The sequence below is a fragment of the Clupea harengus genome, chromosome 19, assembly GCF_900700415.2.
Source record: "Clupea harengus chromosome 19, Ch_v2.0.2, whole genome shotgun sequence".
In the NCBI taxonomy this organism is placed as follows: Eukaryota; Metazoa; Chordata; class Actinopteri; order Clupeiformes; family Clupeidae; genus Clupea; species Clupea harengus.
In genome coordinates this window covers 26,985,840-27,010,152 of record NC_045170.1, presented here as the reverse complement: position 1 = coordinate 27,010,152, position 24,313 = coordinate 26,985,840, and the positions used below count along the sequence as shown (strand labels likewise).

Sequence of the window (24,313 nt, the reverse complement as noted above, 5' to 3'; positions counted from 1 at the left end):
CGCATGGGGTTGTGTTGATAACAGAGACGTTATAGTGAGATTGACAGGTCAACAAACCAATCACGCCACTAGCAAGCTGTTTACCTTGTGAGTAGTAGCATGCTAACATTAGATAGGTGGCTCAGACACCTCGCAAATCCTATCAGACGTATTTTTCCGTTACAATAAAGGGTTTTTTACATTGTACAGTGTTTATTTCTCGGTAACTTAAAAAAAAACTAAGCAAAAAAAAGTCTAACAAACAACTTTTAGGTACAAATACGACCACGAGTTTGGGCCGCCATCTTTTTTTTTGAGCTTCCCGCTCTTTAGACGTGGGCATAAACGCGATCTGATTTGCTAGCGCCTGTGCTGTCAGTTATGCATGAAAGGCAATTTGATTGGCTGACGCATGCGTTGCCTCTCGAAAAGTTGAAAATGTTTCAACTCCATGCCTGCAGGGCATGAAACGCAACACAACGGAACCCAACGGAACCCAACGGAGCCACAATTCAGTTTGGCTAAGGATGACATCACCCCATTCAAAGTGAATTGGCGCATTCCAACGCGTACGTGTGAATGGCAGGGAAGGGGGAAGAAGGAATGGACCCCCCTTCCTAAATGGTTGGGTCTGGGTTCCCCCACCCCTGTGGAGGGGTCCAATTAACTTCAATTGGACCAATTTAGCCCAATGGGCGGCCTTACTTAAGGTGCAGAGGAGAGGACAGACTGAACATGCTGGAAGGAAGCTTGGACAAGGTACTAAACGAAACCTGAGCAAAGAGTGGTATCTTGTCTGGTATAGGGCTTTAGTTTGTTCAGTCTGAGTTTATTTGTTTTGCGGTTTTGAATTACCCGGCTGTGTAAATAAATATAGCTATTTTTAAGAAAGCCACTGTCTCCTGCGCCGTGTGTTCCTACCTACCAGCCTACACCCCACATCGTGAGATGGCCGGCTCGGGCCGTTCTCACAGCTGGACCATCACACAGTGGAAACGTGTATTGTGGTCAGACGAATCAGTATTTCAGGTTCAGTCATACATTAAAGTCTGTTAAACTGTTGCACAACAGACCTTAGCAACCAAAGTAAGGAATAAAACTTAAGGTACCTCTGTCTATCTTAACATGGCCGAGTTTATGGCAATAAATGAAGCAAATGAACACATCCCACAAAGTGTTCCACGACCAGGATTACGATGAGCAATTGATTTGACTGGCAGTCTATTCATGATTTGGCTGACTGTCTACTGTTAGATCACCCAATTAAATTAGTTGTTTTTTTATTTTTTATTAAGCAAGCGAAATACCTCCGGAAATCAGTGCATTACAAAGACAACAAACAGCTTGGCAGTGGCATGGAAAGCACACTTGTTTTGTCACCCGCGGAAGAGGGGGATGGGATGAGAATTGGCTCATCATCATTTTAAGGAACCAGGGGCCAGTTGTACAAAACACGTTAAGTTTTCCCCTTAAGTATGAGACTTAAGGCTTAATTTTTTTAGTAACATCCACAAATGGCAGTTAAAATGTGACTGTGCCAAAAGGAAGCCTTTTTTAACCATGTCCAGAAGTGCCGTCGACTTCTCTGGGCTCTGAGGCATCTGGGATGGTGTGAGAAGGTGAAATCCCTCCCCCTTCTCACTGTGGCTCTAACCTGCCATTCACACGTACGCGTTGGAATGCGTTGATCCAACGGATGGCGGAGGCGGAGTCTGGCGCATGGGGTTGTGTTGATAACAGAGACGTTATAGTGAGATTGACAGGTCAACAAACCAATCACGCCACTAGCAAGCTGTTTACCTTGTGAGTAGTAGCATGCTAACATTAGATAGGTGGCTCAGACACCTCGCAAATCCTATCAGACGTATTTTTCCGTTACAATAAAGGGTTTTTTACATTGTACAGTGTTTATTTCTCGGTAACTTAAAAAAAAACTAAGCAAAAAAAAGTCTAACAAACAACTTTTAGGTACAAATACGACCACGAGTTTGGGCCGCCATCTTTTTTTTTGAGCTTCCCGCTCTTTAGACGTGAGCATAAACGCGATCTGATTTGCTAGCGCCTGTGCTGTCAGTTATGCATGAAAGGCAATTTGATTGGCTGACGCATGCGTTGCCTCTCGAAAAGTTGAAAATGTTTCAACTCCATGCCTGCAGGGCATGAAACGCAACACAACGGAACCCAACGGAACCCAACGGAGCCACAATTCAGTTTGGCTAAGGATGACATCACCCCATTCAAAGTGAATTGGCGCATTCCAACGCGTACGTGTGAATGGCAGGGAAGGGGGAAGAAGGAATGGACCCCCCTTCCTAAATGGTTGGGTCTGGGTTCCCCCCCCCTGTGGAGGGGTCCAATTAACTTCAATTGGACCAATTTAGCCCAATGGGCGGCCTTACTTAAGGTGCAGAGGAGAGGACAGACTGAACATGCTGGAAGGAAGCTTGGACAAGGTACTAAACGAAACCTGAGCAAAGAGTGGTATCTTGTCTGGTATAGGGCTTTAGTTTGTTCAGTCTGAGTTTATTTGTTTTGCGGTTTTGAATTACCCGGCTGTATAAATAAATATAGCTATTTTTAAGAAAGCCACTGTCTCCTGCGCCGTGTGTTCCTACCTACCAGCCTACACCCCACATCGTGAGATGGCCGGCTCGGGCCGTTCTCACAGCTGGACCATCACACAGTGGAAACGTGTATTGTGGTCAGACGAATCAGTATTTCAGGTTCAGTCATACATTAAAGTCTGTTAAACTGTTGCACAACAGACCTTAGCAACCAAAGTAAGGAATAAAACTTAAGGTACCTCTGTCTATCTTAACATGGCCGAGTTTATGGCAATAAATGAAGCAAATGAACACATCCCACAAAGTGTTCCACGACCAGGATTACGATGAGCAATTGATTTGACTGGCAGTCTATTCATGATTTGGCTGACTGTCTACTGTTAGATCACCCAATTAAATTAGTTGTTTTTTTATTTTTTATTAAGCAAGCGAAATACCTCCGGAAATCAGTGCATTACAAAGACAACAAACAGCTTGGCAGTGGCATGGAAAGCACACTTGTTTTGTCACCCGCGGAAGAGGGGGATGGGATGAGAATTGGCTCATCATCATTTTAAGGAACCAGGGGCCAGTTGTACAAAACACGTTAAGTTTTCCCCTTAAGTATGAGACTTAAGGCTTAATTTCTTACTAGTTGAGGGATTTTTCTTTTGGGTGTTGCAGAGTTCCTTACAGCCGTAAAACTCTACAGTTACATGGGGAAGATCTCACTAAGGCATTTAGCTAGCATGCTTAGTATCAAACAAGCTCCAAAAACATATTTTGTTACCTTGGCTAATTGTGGTGTTGTGTGAATTTGGTGGCTGTCAGGGATGAAGTTTGACAAACTTTTCGGATACAAACATACTGGACAAGGTGCAGAAACTTCTTAGATGCTTTTCACTATGCATTTTAAGTTAGCCAATGCAGGATGAGGTTTAGCCTAATGCCATGATCAACAGCATCATCTCAATGTATATCGACCATTGGCCGCCCTGTTCTCTAAATATCGGCATCGGCCATTGAAAAACGCATATTGGTCGACCACTACTATATAGCCTACCTCCTTAAGTTACCCGACACAACCAGAACATCATCTGCAGTACTGGCATTATTTAATCCACAGGTGTGCTGATATCTTCATCTGACAATTACAGCTGTATTGTCCTGAAGACTACATATGAGCAGATATTTACACACAGACTTGCAATCAGATAACTTAGCTGGCTAGCAGGTGGTTTGCTAGCTTTGCTATACTAGCTAACTAGCAGTTGCTTGAGTCAATTCACCTTGAGTTATCTTGTCATCTAGAATCTCCACAACATGATGTTATGTAGAACTTATTATACGGCTCCTCAGAATATTCCAAAAAGTACCGTTGATTTGAATGGGCCATCCCAACGTTCGCAGGTGAATATTGCTTGATATTCACCGCTGCGAAAAGATATTGACCGCTGTCATTGGCAACGGGTTTTGTGCTTATAATTCACATCTTTCATATTATTCCGCAAGTATTTAACGTAACAGACTCATTGTAATTTGAAGCTGCGCGTCGGGGTGCTGTTCGCCCCGTCGGAATTTATTTTTGGATAATGACCTCCGGACAATACATTATCCCACACTGTAACGTCATAAACTATAATTTGTCAGACCTCCATTGTATTTACTGTCGGCTTTCCAGGTTAATTTATAATACCTTATGTTAGCTTGCCAGCTTGCCAAGGTTAGAATAGCATGCAATCTAAGGATAGAATGCAAAGGCAGTAACTTGTTAGCTGACATCCTTACTTACATGAATGGACACAATCAAAACATCAACTGAAATATAAACTTTAATAAATCCACAAGCATGCTCATATTTTCATCAAACAAATACAACTACAATTAAGCAATTTCGTCAAGTGTCCACAAATGGAATTTAAGTCACTGCCACTGTGTTTCCTGGTCGGGCAAAATAAGCTTCCACTGGACAAATGACGATACTTCAACGCTAGACTTTCATTCATTTTTCAATGGCAAAATCAACGATTGAAAACACCAGTTCAAACAAAACAGCGGACCTATCATTTGGCTTAGTACAATCATCCACAGGCATTAAGACGGACCTGTTAGTGCTGAAGTGGAATTGATACAGTGAAAACCGTGAGAGTTGAAATGGTTCCAAGAAAACGGAATTAAAATTATAAGGACAATGTGTGATTGCTAGCACAGCCACATAATTACTATTATTATTATTGTTAAGAACCATTAGCTATACTAAATAGGTATACGAAAGCCCATTTTCTGCAACTAACACTTCTGCGTTTCAGTGGGACAAAATGTTAGCTAGTCATGTTATCATGTTTTAAAAAGTTAATTCAATCCTATTGCGATTATGTTTGTGCTGCTGAAAAAAAAGTTGTGCTGTTGAAGGACGCAATAAAATTGGCCTTCTTTGGGCTACTTGAGTATCTGGAGCAGCGCAAGGCAACTGTGCAGGAGGATAAAAACATTGGAATCTCTGGTTTGAAAGATAAATGCCTCCCAGGTCCTCAACTGTGATTATAGGGTAAGTCGCTGTGATTCTAGGGAGGGAAAGTGAAAACCTACGCCCCTAGTGGTTGCATTCCTAATCCTTAGTTGCATGTATCGGTTGAAACAAAAGGAGCAATTTCAAAATTAAAAAAGGCAAAATATCCCTTGAAATGTTCACAGTTATATTATTACTGTACAAATACTAAAAAATATTTGTTTTCGATAACTTAACTGCTATGGTTTGGCAGTACTTTTTTGAAAATCCAGTCTATTGGGTTTTTCACTATACAAATCAGCATTTTGATCAGCTCAGTGAGGCATGCAAACCAGTTGCGTCACCTATACGACATATTCATTGTAGTTCCTTCTCACCTCGTTACAAAAATTTTGAAAAATATACTATTATCACCAGAATCAATAAGGTGTATTTCAAAGCATATGTCATGGAAGTCATTCCACTGACATTTTGATGTGGAACGAGATGTATGTTTTCTAAAACGTTTCTATGGAAAATCCTATTCATTTCGTAAAGCGTTAGAAATGCCACCCACAAGGGGAGACTCAATTGTTTTTTCATCTGTATAGTCTGGAACTTATTCAATTCAATTTTATTTATATAGCGCCATAACAATACAATTGTCTCTAGGCGCTTTATGTCTACTTATGTTTGCAAGATGGAACAATCGGCCATTCTAAAGGGCCCACATCAGAAACCTAAGTGCGATGACATTAAAAGGGACCATTTGTTTGAAGTGTAGTGCTAGAGATAGATGAAGCAATACAAACAGTGGTAGCAATGCTAACAAATCTAAAATAATTAAAGCAGGAGCAAGAAGAATTATTAATTGACAAAGACAATGTTGTCTTATTATTATCAGGTTTTGGGGGAATGCCTAATATATCAGCTTGCATCGTTAATAGCAAAGTACAACGATAAGTGGTAGGAGTGTAAAAAATAACCGATACGTATCGATATCCGTTTTTAGCGTGTAAGATACGACTACATCGATGCGTGTCGGGTATCGGTATTAAAATGACATGAACCGGTCTTTGCCCAATTTAAAAGTTATGAACCGGTTCACAAGCGTTTGTCTCTCCGTTAAATTGCTACGCAAAACACTCACTCGCTGAACTGGTGCATTTTATCTCAGTCAGAACAATGACAGCCTGTCATTGGCCAAAGCCCGCATAGCATAACCCTATCAGGCTGTATTCTCACAAATAACGCCCGAGGTACATGGAGGTATTATATAGACCTGGAGAGAATGACAGATTACAACTCCCATTCATTTCAATGGCCAATGCTATGCTAGCTACTTCAGCCAAGGAAGAGAAATCGTTGTTGATTGCGTTCACATCAATTCTACAGACATCCTCAGATTTAAACAGTTATAATAATAATAAATAGTAGAATATTTGTATCATTAACAATGATGTTTAACATTTAAAGTCATGATACCGAGACCGAGGCATCGTGATGTCCTAAAATAAATAAAAGAACTATATGAACACTGCAAATGGCAGTGAATAGATAAATAAGCACTAAACTCAATCGCGTGGATATAGCCATAGTGGCAATAGACACATCTACATTCTGCAACAGTACCTCCACCTCTGAACCGGTGAAATTAGGTCTGCGTTTACTTCGTTTACCGGTGTTCGCTTTCCGCTTTGACATGATTTTGATCAGTCTGAAGTTGCTTCCGTGTTGCCTGTGGAGTGTGCACACATTGCAATTGCATGCCCTTATAAGGGACGCAGGGCGTTTCTGTATGCAAGTTCAGGTGCATGAGAACGCACGTTCAATTTAAGAATCAGTGCACAGCTAAGAAGACTTTGGCGGTTTAAGAACACATTTCCAGGCATTCATGAATCCGGCGGAGATCTTTTCTTAGGTTGGTCTTTCGAAGTTGGTAAGAAGATATTTAAGAAGACACTTGTTCGAGAATGAGGTCCATTGTTTCCTCACAACGCAGTGTTTTCAATTATTGAACTGCATCGAATCGCACTGAATCGTTTTTTTATCAACATGCATCTTTTCTTGTATAGATAGATAGATAGATAGATAGATAAATACTTTATTAATCCTGTGGGGAAATTCTGGTGTCGTATCGTGCCCATGTATCGAGATACGAATCGGATTTACTTTTTCATGAGAGATTCACACCGCTAATAAGTGGTCAATGCTGGTTGGTTTAAGGCTAGTTCAATGTCTACACACTAAAAACAACACCAAATGGAGTGAGGCCTATTCATGAAGTGAATTTAGGGTGTGGTTATACCCTAAGGCTACTTCAATAGGCTCTGCCTCCCCTGACCGCACGTCTGTGGTTCGTCGGTGTTGTGGTAGTTGTCAGGGTACGACTACTGGCTACTTTTCTAGCTCTGTTGAGTTGATTAGGCCTACTTCAGATAGATTTTTCAAAGCTGGTCAAGTGTGTAGCCTAGGCCTACTGCTACATCGCAGTGCAGACCAGTAAGCCAAAAAAGTTAATTTCGAGCCCTGTATGTGTGTGTATATATATATATATCTATATATATAGATATATATATATATATATAAACCTTATACACACTTGGAATGAATGTTATGCTGATCAGCTCTGCTCTGCTCAGACGCACCTCTGTGGGTTACAGCCAGACTTTTGGCAGAAATGTGTAATGTGTGTGTGTGTATTGGAGCCTAAAGGCTTCCACACTCATTCAGAGACACCATTGGATGAGATAGGATAAACATCCTTCCTTATTTTGAAGGCATACGGGCAATATGATTGTACAGCAGCATCTATCTGCAGACAGCTGTAAGTTCCTGGTAAGGCGGTGGTGTTGAAGTGTCAAAGGACAGCAGCCTGCGGTTGGTGAATTCGCTTTCTTTTATTTCTTTTAGACTGAAGACTTGGATAATCAGTTCAACTGTAGTCCACGCTTATGAGACAGCACGGTGCCTGAGAAGGGCAGTCTACAGCTCATGCAAACGTAGGATACAGAGAGAATCATCTGGTTATCCAGGGAAGAATTCATCGCAAAATGCGTCCTGGATTCTCTATTCGCGTGGCAGATATACAGACGGAGGCAGCGACTCTGGTATAACCAGGTCTTTACGGCAACCAGTATAGCTCAATGTTAGCAGTTTGTGTTAGCAGCGAACGTGGAAAAAACGGCGGATCTCTACAGATGGATTAACATACTGTGAAAAATATGTCTACCTATAATCGAGTGGCAACGTCCAAACAAATCGACAACAAACTTTCAGGACTGTTTTTTGCATTGGGACTGAAATAAGAACAGCAGGACCTCTCCGGCTTAAAGCATTTCAAGCTTTGCTTGATTGACTTTCCTTGCAAATGCTGTAATTCAAAAATTAAACCCGCATTGCCCCTAGCCATTTTGACTGCGTCGACTTCAGACTCAGAGGTTGTAGCAATCTCCTTATCTGACTTTGGTCGGATGCGTGCCAACAATCGTTACTTTGCTATCAAGGGTGCAACATCCTGTGCAAGCCGAGACGTTGTTTAGTTAGCAACCCCCATATTGGATGACTGATATGTGTTGCTACTGTTGTAATAGCTGGTAACCTATCGGACGTCCCTATGTCTAACATTAATGCATCTGACATAGAAGGTGTAAATGTACATCTTATGTCCGTGTATAGACCTAAATATATGATCTGGTAGAAATATCATATCGAAACGGATGGCCTTCGGATTCCGGGTTCGGTTGAAGAAGTGTGGAATATCTTGGATTCATTCAAACGTATGATTCATAGCCGTTCATAGCCGGTCATAGCTTAAGAGGATTGCTTATTTTCAGCGTCGAGTGGGCATTTTGGTTTGGATGACACTGCAATCTGTCACCATTTCTACATTTGGAGTTAACACGTAAACTAAGCTAGGTGTTTGACACAACAGGGAAGGTGGAGCATTGTCCGTCGAACGTGTTGACGCAGTGGGATTTGTACGTCTGGTCGGCCTTCCCTCCCGCCCTTCCCGCGGTGACGGTGATGGGTCGGAAGCGGTGTGTCGGTGCAGATTGTTCCAAGATGGCGGCCGGGTGCTGCGGGGTGAAGAAGCAGAAGTTGTCGGGATCCCCTGGGTCTGGAGGTCCCGGCGGGACGGCTAGTGGGGTAGCTGGAAGCGGGCACTGTGGATCGGACTTGGGGATTGGCTCGTCTTCTGCTGTTGCGGCAGGGAACGTGAACCGAGTCAACGGCCTAAACGGCCTAGGGGGGCCAGGGAGTAGTAGTAGTAGCAGCAACAGCAACACTCTGTCCCCTTCCTCGGGAAGCTACAACTCAACTGCCCTCTCTCCTCACCTCAGCCCCGGCTCTAGTGGATCTGGGAGCGGGGGTAGGAAAATGGTCGTTTCAGCTGAGATGTGTTGCTTCTGTTTCGACGTCCTTTATTGTCATCTCTACGGATACCAACCTCCTCGGACACCCAGGTTTACAAACGACCCCTAGTAAGTATGCTAACAGTTCGTTAGCTTTCCCCTGTTACGTGTAGACTTCACTGCCAGTTTCAATTCGGGTAGCTAATTTTTATTTTTACTTACCTGACCAACCTTACGGTCCTTTACCAGTTATGCTTAATTTCTGTATGCTTCCTTTCTTTCAGCAAAGGTAACGTGGCTGATATGCTAGCTCGATAGTTAAATTCACCATTAAGCCTTTTCGTGTTAGCAGTGAGTTAGCGGCAATCATGCAGTGTTTCAGGTTAGTGTGTGTTTTTGCTCTGTGTGGATACCATAGCCATCTGTGAAATTGTAAGAATCAATATAATTTATTGGTGCCTAGAGAACGGGCGATATGGTTAAACACTTCGCTACCGTCTTACTGAGGGGATTAACGTCAAAATGTATCTAATGAAAAAAGCTAACCAGTTCCAATAATTGATTGTTGCCCAGCTTTTGGCCTAGCGGGTTGTAGTTGAGAACACCACTGTTCAAGATTGTCCTTGTAATGGTTGCTCGCAAGCTAATTAAACCAGGGCGACACTAAGATTATGTTATGTTGATGTAACCGTGATATGATATTATCGGATGTTAACTAGAAAATTACAATTAGCTCCTAAAACTAGCCTTGTAAACGAAGTTGTTCTATGATAGCTAAGCGGCTACACTGCTGCTGTGCTATCTTGCCCGCTAGAAGCTATATGCTATAAGCTATACATTTAAGTAGAACTTTCCCCTATCAACCTTAAACCAAAAGAGGCCGACTTTCGTCCAATCGGTGGAAAATAAAAGCATTTAGCCATCTGCCTATATTAGTGTTCTGTATTAGTAATGTGGGTTTCTGATTTGACTCTGACATGTTAGCTAGCTGCTTAGCTAACTTTTGTTATGTTCTTGGTTAGCTTGCTAGCGCCATTGTTTTCACAGAGAGAGATTAGAAACAAGACCCCCTCCCCCCATGAATAGTTTCACATTTCTATGAGGAAATGTTTTCTGGTGTTCAGGTTGGGGGTCAATAAAGAACTGTCAGCCCATTGTTTACAGTTGTATTTTAATAACTTAAGTGTCGCCAAAGTTAATTCCCGGACAAAGCGATTTTTAAAAGTGCATCTAAAAATGACCACATACCGTTGTTCTGGTTTTGCCGTAAATGCATTCCTTAATTTATGATCTATTCATCTCCAAAATACTACACAATCTGTAAATATGACTTCTGCCATACCTTTTTGACAAGGAATGATTCATTTTTTCGGTCGGACACCTGTTTTAGCAGAACAGAAGTTTTCCATTTTTCTGGGCCTGATCACTTCATGTGTGATACCGCGATTCACCTCTTCAAGAGCTCCTCATGAATATTCACTCAGAATTTGAAGATAATAAGATTTTAGCCAAAAGCTTTTTAGAGGGTTATAAATAGTAAACAAAGTACACATACCATCGTCAGGGAAGAGTTAACTTATAACATTTTCATGGGGATTGGACCATTTTTATCAGATGGTAAAAATCAAACAACTTTGTTGCCCGGAGAGTTTATGTTTTCAAGAAATCGAAGTGGTGTACATTGAGAGGTCTCCATAACATTTTCAGTGCTCATACCATCTCACCTGTTTTTTCGATGCGCCTCAACCACCCATTTACGTTTATAGGTCTTTCGTTGTTAACTTATTCTGGTAGTGAATCCATCGCACATATGGAGCAGAATCCTCCTCATGAAGAAGCCACTGACATTACACCGAGCAGAGCTGACCTCTTTGGACTAAAAGTGTTGAGGAAAAGACAGCTATAACTTTCGCAGTTGATTTCTCTGGACAGTATAGAGGATGACCACTATACTTTTCATATTTCAGTTCAAGAATAGGATCCGTGTGTAGTACAACTTTAAGAATTTCAGTTTCTAAATAGATTATGTAGGACTACAGCAGATACAATTAGTATTTCCATACCTTCAAATAAATTGTCCAAACATTAAACACTAAATGTTTTTTTTGTAATGTTCTTTCAAACTTGTATCTTTAGAATATCCAATAAAACACTAATATCCAATACCCTGCTTGTTTTTAATTTAAATTCTTGGGGGGGGGGGCGGCATAGTGACACAATACTATGTGCACCTATGAAAACATACATTATAATGGTGGCGAAAAAAATAGAGTATGGGGGTCTGCTGGAAGTTTTTAGTGTTTGCATTTTAACACTTCCTGGTTCCAAAGAAAAAATCCCTATGGTATAAATGAATGGGTTTTCACAGTATCGGCGATACAATGGCAGTAGAAAACCTAGCCAGTCTCAGTCTGTCTCTTAAAAATGAAGAGAGTGCTACCTAAATGCTAAAGCAGAAAAAGAATGTACTACATGGTATCCATGGTTACAGACAACTCTTAACTCACACCCCACGGTTTCTTATGAAACTTAACGTTATAGTTCTACCGCCTCAAACTTCTAATTTAGTCTCCACTTTAAGCTGAGGTGGTTGTAGTGAGAATACTTGCATTCCCTGATCGGTAAAGCTAGCTATGGTTAGCTTCAGCTCACCTTATGAAATTGGTGATGCAGTCTGTTATTTGCTTGTAGCAGAGGGATAGCAGCAGACTTATTTCAGAGCTATACTGTGTCTACGGTCTGTACAGAGATGACATACACATTTAATGAACATAATCAAATGAATGGTCTCGAATGCAATTATTTAACTGCCTTGGGTGTTATTTCATTGATTTTTCCAAAACCCCCTTAATTTTCTAATCGTGATTTTATTTTTAAAACTGCAAAAACATGCAAAAACGCTAGTCCACTGCATACAAAATGACGGTCACTCCCACATCCTATTGTCACGACTATCAGTGCGGCAAGCACTATAGGGAGAGAGAGAGAGGAGAGACTGTGACCAGACAAATTAAAAACAACATGTTATAGTAGTCAGACATCAAAGATAGCAGAGGCACGAGAAGTTGTACAGCATGTCATACGAGAGGCCCTTGGGAACATAGACCTATAGCAGCATCATGAGGGTGGTCTGGATAAGGGTTCGGGCATGTCTATTGAATTGGCAGATGACATGGAGGGGGGGCATCTTATAGGCTATATCTATAAAGGTACTGTAATGTTTTCTTTAGGCTCTACTTTCTTTGATATTTGAGAATAAAGCCTTTTTGGCTCTGTGGCTGACACTCCTTCCAATACACAGGCATATTCATCAGTTTTACGGCTCAACTTAATCTCTGGGGAAATCCCTGCAAATAAGCAATGACCGTGGTTACATGGATTCGAATAACTGCCTTAGTCGGACTGAAATCACATTATCCGTTTCATGTAAGCACCTTAGTCGGATCGTAGTCGGACCGCACATAGTCGGACTAACACCCCTGGATAATTCGATCCGATCCAGTTGATAGTTCGACTATTGCGGCATGTAACGGTGAATTGGATAAGGAACTGGACTTTGCGTCTTTGCGCATGCGCCCTCTCTCCCTGCCAGGTCGTGACCCGGAAGACAAAAGAGGGATAAGTTGTCTCAACTCACAAGCTTATTCTTGTTGATTATGAACAAACATAACAGAAGAGGTCCGAAGATATGAGCACCTTTACAACCCCTCCCTGTATAAGGACGTTCCACATTGTATTTGCTTAAAACAACAGCAGTACTGTCAAATCAGCTGTCACTCGGCTATTACCTGACCAAGGTTCCATGGCAATGTTCCGAAAGCCCATTTTTCCGACAGCCCGCTGTTCCGAAATTGTGAGTACAGCAACGTGAACCACTATAGCCCACATGCACATCCCAATGAATCACACAATCATAAACATATAAATGCCTTTATTTCACAAGCATTAACTTGAATTCAGAATATTATTATACACACATGCATTTGCATCGCGATGATACAAATATTTATGATTGCCAACGCATGCATGCTTTGTCAGTGCTTGACAAGATCTGCGTAATGTCCTGCGACAATCTGCCGGTGATTTCCTTCGCATGAGTGGTAGCCTACCCCATATTCAAAACCAGAGTAGGCTGTTAACAAATATTGCCTAGGAAAAGTTATATGCGTGATAGCCCGGTGAGTGTCTCCGCTCTGCTGTGCAAACGAAATGCTGTGTGTGTTTTGTGCCACTAAATTTTGCCAGGGGGACTATTTTTCGGAATATTGAGATTTCGGAATATCGGGCTTTCGGAACACTGGGCCGTCTCCCCTGACCAATACCTGTCAAACTCGGTGATACTATTCACAACTAATATGTCCTTCATTTTATCAAATATGATGAAATTTGGTATTGTGCCCGCGAGGCACGCGTGAGTTTAGTTTTGTTCAGTTATCTGGCGCTGAAAAAAACCACGAATAAGTACTGTCAAATCAGAAAGCAAATCAGCTGTCACTCGGCTATTACCTGACCAATACCTGTCAAACTCGGTGATACTATTCACAACTAATTTGTCCTTCATTTTATCAAATATGATGAAATTTGGTATTGTGCCCGTGAGGCAAGCGTGAGTTGAGTTTTGTTCGGTTATTTGGCGCTGCCCTCTAAAGACAGAGACGTGACAGGTGGATCGAGATATTTTCCCGTAAATACCTTTACCTAAATACCTTTATAGACAACATCGATCATACACTCCCATTGCACTCAAACAACCACACTCAAACGAGGAGATATTGTATCAATTAGCCTATTATGTATTGTATTAATTGCACAGAGTTCCAGTGGCGCATGCAGCCGTACGCACTGTGCGTACCTTCTGCTACGCGAGAAGAAGAAGAAGAAGAAGAAGAAGAAGAAGAAGAAGAAGAAGAAGAAGAAGAAGGAAAAAAAAAAAAAAAAAAAAATTATATATATATATATATATATATATATATATATATATATATATATATATATATATATCTCATGAACACATATTTATTACAATGGGGAAACTATAAAATCGGAGTACAGACAACTAATGCCCAGCGTTGACGATGCAGATACAGAGCTGGAAACGGCTAAATGAGTTTCGCAGTGAACTTTATCAAGCCCTGGAAACTTCGGCAAATTTCTACCCAAACATTCATTGCGTCCTGAAGGTCTTGTATCTATCTACGAAAAGACTGACTGGACTTGCTCTCATGAATATTCACACAGATTTGGAAATCGACAGCGAAGAAGTACTAAAACAATTTGATGCAACTGGCAGAAGGGCAATGAGTTTAGGCTGTAACCCATTATTTGCGCGCGTGTGTGAAGGTGTGTGCGTTTCTCTCGCCTTTTATCTTTCACCTTTGAATAATGTAACTTATAAACACATCGGCCCGGCAGAAACAAACAAACAAACAACCCAAGAGGCAACACACATTTCTGGACCGATGAACAGATGCGATTCATGCTCAATCAACTGTTGTTGTTATTGGTAGTGGTGAAGAGGTCAAGCGGAAAGGGCTGTATCACCACTAGTTGTAATGAAAACAGCGCCACCTATCGTATCGGATATGACATGCTTTCGGCCAATGATTCGATTTATTCACTGCCATGTATATTGGGATAATAGCACTTGCCCCAAAAGATAGCATAGTCCGACTAAGCAAAGATTCGAATTATACCATCATGTAAACACACTGAATGACAAAGAAAGCACAGGATCGTTGCTAGAACAAATACACAAGGCTCACAACAGGGGGCCACCAAATGACTGGCCACATAGTGGTGCATAGTGAAAGTGTAATGGGGGTATGCTCCCCGGGCATACAGTTTATTGAAAATGCTGTAGTCCAAATCCAAACATGCAGTGGCATTTATTATAATTATTTAAAAAAGAAGTTGGCTCACATTTACAGAATTAGTTGCCTAGATCTGATATTGCTGGCTGTAGCAATTAAGGTAGAGTAACATTTCAATTGGTTTTATTTGCTGCCTATACAGCCTAAAACAATCTAAGTCTACCCGGAATGCCCATGTCAAAGAATAGGAAACGCACACATTTCGCTGATCGTTTTTACAGGCATAAAAGGGATACACTTAAGAAATAAAAACTGTATTTCAAAAATTAGTTATTGTGCCATATACAGGCCGCAATCGTATGCCACTGAAATATATATATAAATATATGTATATGTGTGTGTTATATTAGGGATGGGCATAATTAATCGACGATCGATTAATTGATCATTAAGAATTTCCTCGATGAAATTATTTTTTCATCGATTAAAACTAATGCATGTTCTGTTGCGTAGTGTGCGTGTAATTTATTTATTTTAGGGCTGTCAAAGTTAACGCGTTATTCTATGAGATTATTGTGGCGAGATTAATGCAATAAAATATTTGAACGCAGTTAACGCAACTTTGTTTACTTCCGGTGCGCGTTGACCCATGGCACGAAACCGCCCGTGTCTGCAGTCAGTTAGATAGAAGAGACCGAGACGGTAGTTGAAGATGGAGAGAGCTGAGGGATTGTTGGGCGGAAAGTTTCTGTTTAAGAGGCAAAATGACAGAACAATCGACAAAACTAAAGTTGTATGTAGCATTTGTCAAGCTGAATGTAGCTATCACAGAAGCAGCTCGTCTTTAAGTTATCACCTTAATGCAAAGCACCCGACAGAAAGCAGTCCCAGGTTAGATGGTCGCCAACCCACACTCCACGACTTCTCTAGGAAATTAACTAGACCAGTCCGTGAAAAGGTTACCAACGCTGTAGCAGTTTAGGTTGCCGGTGACTGTCGGCCCATCAACATAGTTGAAGACGGTGGGCTGACTGAGGTGATTCGAATTGCTTCAGGGGACAATTCTTACGATTTACCGTCGAGGGGCACCATTGTGTCTCGCATACATTCCTTGTATGACGGCGAGAGAGCACGAAAAAATACAATTAAACAACTGTCTAGAAATACACGCTGTCTGAAGTGATTACTCGTTAATTTATAAGATTTAGTCTTTAGAAGAAAACAAACTTTTAATCACGATGAATCTAGATGAATGAATTTCAAAATGTGAGATTAATTAGTTAGAGAGAAAAAAATAGTTGTGTTTATGAGCACCGGCTTCTAGCTGTTGGCTCCGCTGCTTAAGAGTACAGCAGCGCATATTTTCAAGTGTAACCATTGAACGGATCACCGTTTAAACTGGCCACAAGAGTGTCCATCTTGTAAGTTTAACTGCCACAAGAGTTGTTCATCTTGTAATAAAGATCTCAATGAGGAAACACGGCTGTGTTTTCTTATTTTCACTGCATTTTAATATAGCCTATAAATAGTGAATTTTAATATAAAAATATTAATGATTAATCGAAAATCGATCGTTAATTCTCCCGACGATCGATTAAGACAATTTATCGAATGCCCATCCTTAATATATATATATATATATATATATATATAAAATTCATATATTTGTATTCACTTCATATTACAATGAGTTCATATTGGACACGATAGCAACTATGAACCGTTAAGATGGTTCCCTTAGCTAGACATAGCCAGGATAACTGGCATGTGACCTCACACACCTCTTGCGGAGTTTCGCGCTCCATAGCATCCCGTTAACTACAGTTTGGTATACGTACACTTAGACCCATTTGCTCACATTTCCAAAACTGCCAGTTAACTCACTCAACAAAATATCTGCCAACAACCAATCAAATTTCTGCAGTCAGTATTTGCCAGTGTTAATGGCAGTTCATCATAACTTCATAGACTCCTTCATAATGGCACATGGAAGCTTTGTACCAAAAGTGAACCAAATCGGCCTCATTTGGGTACTTTAGCTTTATCTCTCTCGAACTGCATTGGAACAAAAATAATTTTTCCTTCTGATTGTCCCAAATCAATTGGGACCATTCCTGCCAACTTCTGACCCTGAAATGTCTTGCCATTTCAAGTTCATGAAAGGGGCACGAAAACAAACTTGACGGCGGCCCTTCATATGATTGACATTTGGTGTACATCATCTCTATACCATTCTGACAAAAATCCTGATCCATCAATCTGTTTCAAAGTGTGGCCCATAATGACTCTGTTCAATATCTTGTAAAGGTACAATCTAAACAAAACGTGGTACTCCGATCACTATGCTATTCTTTGGATGTATGCCCAATTCCATCTATTTTGTCCATAGGGGGCGCTGCAACTGACACATTTCAATATCTCAAGAAGTGTGATCTAAAATTTTGAAATTTGGTATGGTTATACTGGGCATGTTTGTTTTTCAGTGCCAATTAGCCTGCTCAACAAATTGGCTGCCAACAACCAATACAATTTCAGCAGTCAGTATTTGTGAACAAGCTAATCAACACTGCAGTATCCTCAAGCACCTGCCAGATTGCTTATTTGCATTATTAACGTTAGGAGTTTACACAGACTTGAAAGTATCCTTGCGCGGACACAAGATTGCTTACAGCTGTTCATACAAGTGAAATGGTGGAATGATTCCAACTTTGGCTACTTGGGGTGCTTTGCACATGCTATCTGGCCCGGAGCTGCTTGTGGCTATTATTGTAATGTTTTCTTATTATTATTCTTGATATTTTAGTAATAAAATCTTGGCACTTATTTTTGTCAATTTTCGCCTAAATTTACATACCCAAATTCCAAGGCCTACTTTTCAGTCTTACCATAGGATGGCGGTAGATTGCAGAGGTCACGTTACAGATAACCCCATAAAATATGAAGAATTACTACTTGCATACCTTAGATGCTATCTAAATTGTCTGAAAGATGTCGATAACCTTCCTAAAATTAAGGCGCTCCTTGTTTTTTTTTTTTTTTTTTTAGATCTAGATTACTGTGGATGGAAGTGGGTAACGGTACGGCCAGGTTTTTCATAGAAATGTCTCAATCAAAAGTGGTTTAAGTTGAAATGGAGGAATGACAATGTTTATATTATTTTTGAATGATTTATCATGTGCATATTGTGCAAAATTGAGGATTACCGTCAAATCTTGGAGTGGTACAAAGACCACATAACCAGTGTTTTCCGCATAAGGAATGATTGTAGCGGCCATGGCAACAGCACTTGGTGCATATTTTCGTTGTGACAGACTGACAGGACAGTTTACCAATCCAATTGGAGTCTTTAGTTCCACATAGATGTATCTCGCTGTCTGGTTGGGTTTTCGTGATGACTGAGGTGTCACTCTAAAGCAGAGATGACGGGCGTACTATCAAGTTGCGGTCAACCGGGACCAATTTATATTTAATTGCTGTGCATGAAATGCCCTGTACTGTTATTCCTAGGCTGCTTGTCCGTGTTCGTCTGACCAATTTCTGCCATTAATTCAGCTCGAAACCGCTTAGCGTAGTAACTTTGTTCAAATGTTGTCGCGTAGGTCTTGTGAAGGACACTTCAGCTATTTTTTTCTGAATCTATACACTAAGATATAAAAGAAAAACTAATGAAACTTCTCCCATAGACTTACTTTGGGCCATTGTGATTATAATAGCACCTGTGCTTCACTGATGGTTGTGCAAATTCCAACGCTCCTGTTCTCTCTGTCCCTCTCCATTTAGCTGTATAACTAGGAATATTGAGACACCTTCCATTAGCTTTATCCATAGCCACGCTTGTTCATTCTTTTCTCCTTTCTTGTTATGATCACTCTGTCCATCAATTCCCACAATTTTTTTCAGCTTTTTGTGACGTCCTTTTCACCAACATGACTACACTAGTTACCGGCATAGCAACCACCTTAATTACCATAGCAACAACCTAGCGACCACTACTGTAATGACAACCTAGCAACAACCATAGCAACCACCAGGACTACCCTAGCAACCACCTATCAACCGCCACTATAATGACAATCTAACAACCACCATAGCAACGACATGACATCCTTAGCAATATCCTAGCAACCACTTCTACTTTTCCTTTGCTTGCACTGATATTTCCTTCAGGAAATCCATATCTAGTTTTTAAATGTCCCTTGATTTTCTTGGTTTGTGTGGATTCATTATAGATAAAAATATGGATTATTTGAAAAAGAAATATCTCAAAAAAGTGATTACGATCTTACTTTACAGTGGATATTTAAGGGTAGTAATTTAAGTAATTTCTACCGTTTGTTTCTACCGAACTAATTTTACTGCACATCAAGATACATGACTCCTATAAACTTCTATTAAACTTTGAAAAAATATATAAAAAAAAAGTTATTTTGAGAACAGTGTTTTGACATGCAGAGTCATAAAGCCAATGGTGTTGCCATTCGATTGACATTAAGTTTGTGAAGTGAAAAATGCAAATGCCCATAGTCATATTTAATTCTTGGAGCATTATTGTTTAATTTAAGGAGGAATATTATTCCAATACCTTGGTGTCAGATATAGATCGAAAGAGGTTCTAAGGAAGTTTGACAGTGATTACATTTAAAATATCATATGAAAACTGTGGCAGGCCAAGCCTTTATAACAGGTTAATGCAGGTATATTTAATATTGTACACGTTTTATGGTTTTATGCTTACTGCTTCATTTTCTAATTTTGTTATTATAAAACATTTAAAAAATATAAAAGGAGTAAACAGCTTTGGACAAAAGGGTCTGCTAAACACCTGAACTATAACTCTGTACATGGGAAGCAGATTAGTAGCTTGATAGTTTTTTCCTTTGTATGTCGCTTTGGATAAAAGTGTCTGCTAAATTATGAAATGTAATGTAAATGTAGATTATAGGAAATAGGTCCAAATAAGTGATCCCATCCAGCGATACATTGAGGAATTGCTCCAGGCGCCATTTCCAAGTGGTTTATTACCAGCCTATTACCAAGTCCATGAATGTAGGCAAAGTTACAAAAATGATTAGGATGCACTCCCCAAATTTCACATAATGACAACCGGTCATAGTTAAAACAGATAAAGGTTGCATTGACTGACATCAATGGAACCAATTTTTTCAGTATTTCAGCGCATGAAGCAGCTCAAAAGCTCAAAAACACTGAAGTCAACCGGAGAGGCGCTACTCTCTTTCTATACAGCTCTGGATAAAACAGGTTTGTTGCATTCCTGTCTTGGTCTTGTTGTCTTGGTCGAAACTGTTACACTCCTACACAATTTCCTCACAACTGATCTGATCTCATCAAACTTTCAAAAACTGCAATACTGGCGAGCTGACCTGTGTTCTTTTTTCATCTTCACTCTCATTCTACGCTGCTTATATTATACAACTTAACAATACAGCTGATAAATGATTGCCTGTTTGGCACAGAGCATAATCAAGGTATGCGATTCGTTATTTCAGGGACGAGCCAGGGTCGGAGCAAGCTTGGGGTTTGTAAATGCAACTGAACCGAACGTGTTGGCTATTCATTAGGTGCTTTTCTGACGAATTTGCAATTAACTAAATAAACCTAGCTTTAATCTAACAATGTATTAACAATCTTACTGATATTGAGGAAGTGTCTATCATAATTTGTATTACTATTTTTTTTTTTATCGCCCGAGCTTTCCATCTAACTTACAGTTGAATATTTATCCCACCAGAAACAACAAAGATCTCCTACTTTGCCCTTTAAAGCTGTCCTTTCACCCAATTCAATACCATAGCCTTTTCAAATGTTTGTTTACCTGCTGAAAAGCCATTGTGAAGGGTCTTTAAATGATCCTTCAATCATATTGTGTGATCATTCTTTTCTATGATACTATTGTGACACTTGAGCGGCCTGCACTGGAGGTGCCAAAACTCCAGAATTTAGGGCCAATGATTTTCCGCGATAACGGAAAACGGACGGAATTCGCGGAATGACTCTTTGAAACGGAATTGCAGCTTTCAAACGGAAACACCATTTTGTGCATCAAAATCGCCCAAATTCCCCTGTATTTTGTCCTGCAAGACTATTTATTTCAAATAAGCACAACAACGATTGCAAGGATAAACAAACATTAATTAAAAAAAAAAAAACATTGAGAAAATGTCACGTCTGTGTTGAACTCCGCTCCGGCCACGCCCCCCTGTTCAACGGTTGACGCTACAGCCTGTCGCATTAATTCGCTCATCTTCCCAGTCACCTGCAAATAATGTTTTTTTTACATTTACATTACATTTGGTCATTTAGCAGACGCTTTTTTCCAAAGTCTTCTGTTCTGTTGATGACTGGCAAACAACAATCTTAGAAGGTTTGGGTCACCTGTGGCACATATTATTTACTCATTTTAAGCTATCAATCTACCTCAAGGTGAACAAAATCAGCTGAAACGGAAAAAACGGAATTCACTAAGTGCATTTACTACTTTTTAAGGCATTTGTGGCTCTTGGAAACTAAACAAATTTGGCGCACACATCATACCTGCGAAAAATCGAAGAGTAACGTGCATGGGCTTGGCCATGGTCAAGGAGTTCCATAGTGCCCCCGGACATGAGCAGTGGTGGGGAAGAAGTTGCTAGGATATCCATGAGATTTAGTATGGTTATTGCTCTCAACATATCAGACAATGTTCACAACCGGAACTCAGCCATGTTGGATGGTATGCAGGATTTTAACGTGGTGTTTTAAGGGTCTTATGATGTATACGAATGACACACTTCACATGCATTTTTCTTAGGACAGCTTTTGATTTGATATTGCAATTCAGCATAGGTGTGCCTAATTGATTCCACAGCGCCCCCTTGGTTTGAAATTGGATATATGACTCTTTTTGACACCCTTGGAATGCTCAAACTCTGTCATCAAAATTTGGCAAAATTCTTTAGTCATTTGCCTTTGGTGTGGCCAGTGGACTCTATAATTTAAGACTCTTTTGAAACCATTTACATAGTTCATTAAATTCCTTTGAAATTTGGTTGGTATTAATTCCAGACATATTGTGAAGTAATAATGGGTACCTCAAATGAAGACGTACTGGCGTAAATTGATCCGCTTGGGACACAACACCAATCCAGAGGCAATAGTCTCCATGATCAGGACACAGTTGCTTTGACATTCATTCATTTTGGCATGAGCATGGCTGTTATCATTTTGGTAATTTTTTACCAGTTTTGAGTTTGAGTGACTCAACCCAACATGTAGTCATGTGTGTGAGGATGGTTTGCCAGAATGTATCAGATCGGAATAAGTAATTGGCAAAGCTCTGCTATGACCACAATACTGCTATGTAATGCAGTCCTGCTTACCGAAACATTTTATTCTCCTATTTTAACTAGTATATAAATAAATTACTATGGCGATCATATTTTAGTACACTAGCCATTTAGGCCAGAAGCACAATTTATGGGATTTTCGATCACAACACAAAGGTTTCCATGTACAACATGAGATTTTCCATGTCATCAAATTTAAAAAGATAAGTAGGTGATGTACAATCTTTACTTGTGTCTGTGAGTGTATTTATATTAAACACTATTGCAAATGTAACCGTTAAAACATCATAAATCTATCTGGGTATAAAAAACGTCAATATAGCTGCAAGCGGCAATAATCGGGCTCCAAGGAGAAAGCTAATGGTGGAATTAAAAGATGTTTAGTGGCCTCCACAGGAGCAATAAGCCATGGAATTGTAGGATATGTAAAAAAAAATTGGTCAAATAGACACAATTTCAATATGGAAGAGTAAACCGTTCTGGATACACAGCAATGCATTTGTTAGTGCGCCCCCTATTTACAAAATGTGGTTGTCTGAAATTTGATTGCTCCTTTGCAGCCATTTTTGTTGAGTGATCCAATTAGTAGTTCAGGTTATGCTAGCATAAGTTGGCAAGTACAACTACACTAAATTTCAAATTTATAGCTGAAGTGTTTTTTGAGATACTGCAGTGTTTCAGTTACAGCGCCCCCTTTGGTCGTTTAAGTGTAGTACATTTAATGAAATATGAACTTTAACACAAGATATTGGTCAGAGTCAATAGGGGCCACAACTTAAAGTTTAATTGGTCCACTTTAAAAACGGGTTGAAATAAAATCTTTTTAACAACTTTTTATCAGCATGGTCTGGCGATTAGACACCAAATCTTGTGAGTTTGACATGTCACTTTCTTGCCCTTTTCACAAAGTTAAAATGGTGGGAAATGTTGGGGGGTGGAAATTGGCAGTTATAGGCCCGTTTCATTTGTGAGAATGGGTTGCCGAGATGAGACCAAATGTAAAAATACGTACTGCAGCAACCTCTTGCGGCTGATTTGGGTCCTATTTGGTGCTGTTATGAATGAGTCTATAAAGTTCCATATTGATTCGCCCTCACGCTGTCAAATATAGGCTGCTGAATTGGCTGTATATGAGTAGAAGTATACCAGATCTCAAGATTTTGAGCTCAACGGAAACGGAATGGCACATCAAATTTTTTTTTTTTTTTTTAATTTGAAAATGACGATAAAAATGTGGTGGGCTGAAATTGGCAGGCACTTCTACGGCAGAAAAAGGAGTGAAAAATAATCACACAAGCAAAAGGGTTTCAGCACCTTTTCTGCGTTGACCCCATAAGAAACCCTTACGCTAAACTCAAGTGCATATTGAAACAACAGACATATTCACAGGTTTTGTTATCATTCACATCGAGAGACTAGAGCACCAGTTCCTCTCTCACGATGCCCTGGTGTCGGTCTTCACTACTACACTTTGCCCCTGAAACCATTGATGTCAGGCCTCTCCCATCTGCCCCATGTCTGGTTTATCCTGGCTGTAACAGGGGAACCCTTAGTTTATTAGTATTATTATTATTATTATTATTATTATTATTGTTATTATTACAATCCTTCACAGTCCACAACATTTAACATGGATTCTGCATTCTTACCTCCTGAGCCAAAAAACATCCAATTTCACATTGATGTTGGACTATAACACCGTTATAGTGGGTCATTTCTCAATGGCCTTCACTGACTGTAGACTTCAGTAGTCATCTGAAAGTTACATTTGAAAAGAATGATATACCTGTGCAAT

General features: G+C 40.1%; 1 protein-coding gene across 1 annotated transcript in view; it reads left to right on the top strand.

The window, feature by feature from the left end:
* Positions 1-7,744: 7,744 nt before the first annotated feature.
* The window catches only part of ammecr1 (AMMECR nuclear protein 1), a 44,923-nt gene continuing 28,354 nt past the window's right edge, over positions 7,745-24,313 (top strand). Inside the window, exon 1 of the mRNA XM_012818508.3 lies at positions 7,745-9,494. Within this exon, the coding sequence (XP_012673962.1) occupies positions 9,037-9,494 (458 nt within the window). The 5' untranslated portion in view covers positions 7,745-9,036. The remainder of the gene's footprint in view (positions 9,495-24,313) is intronic.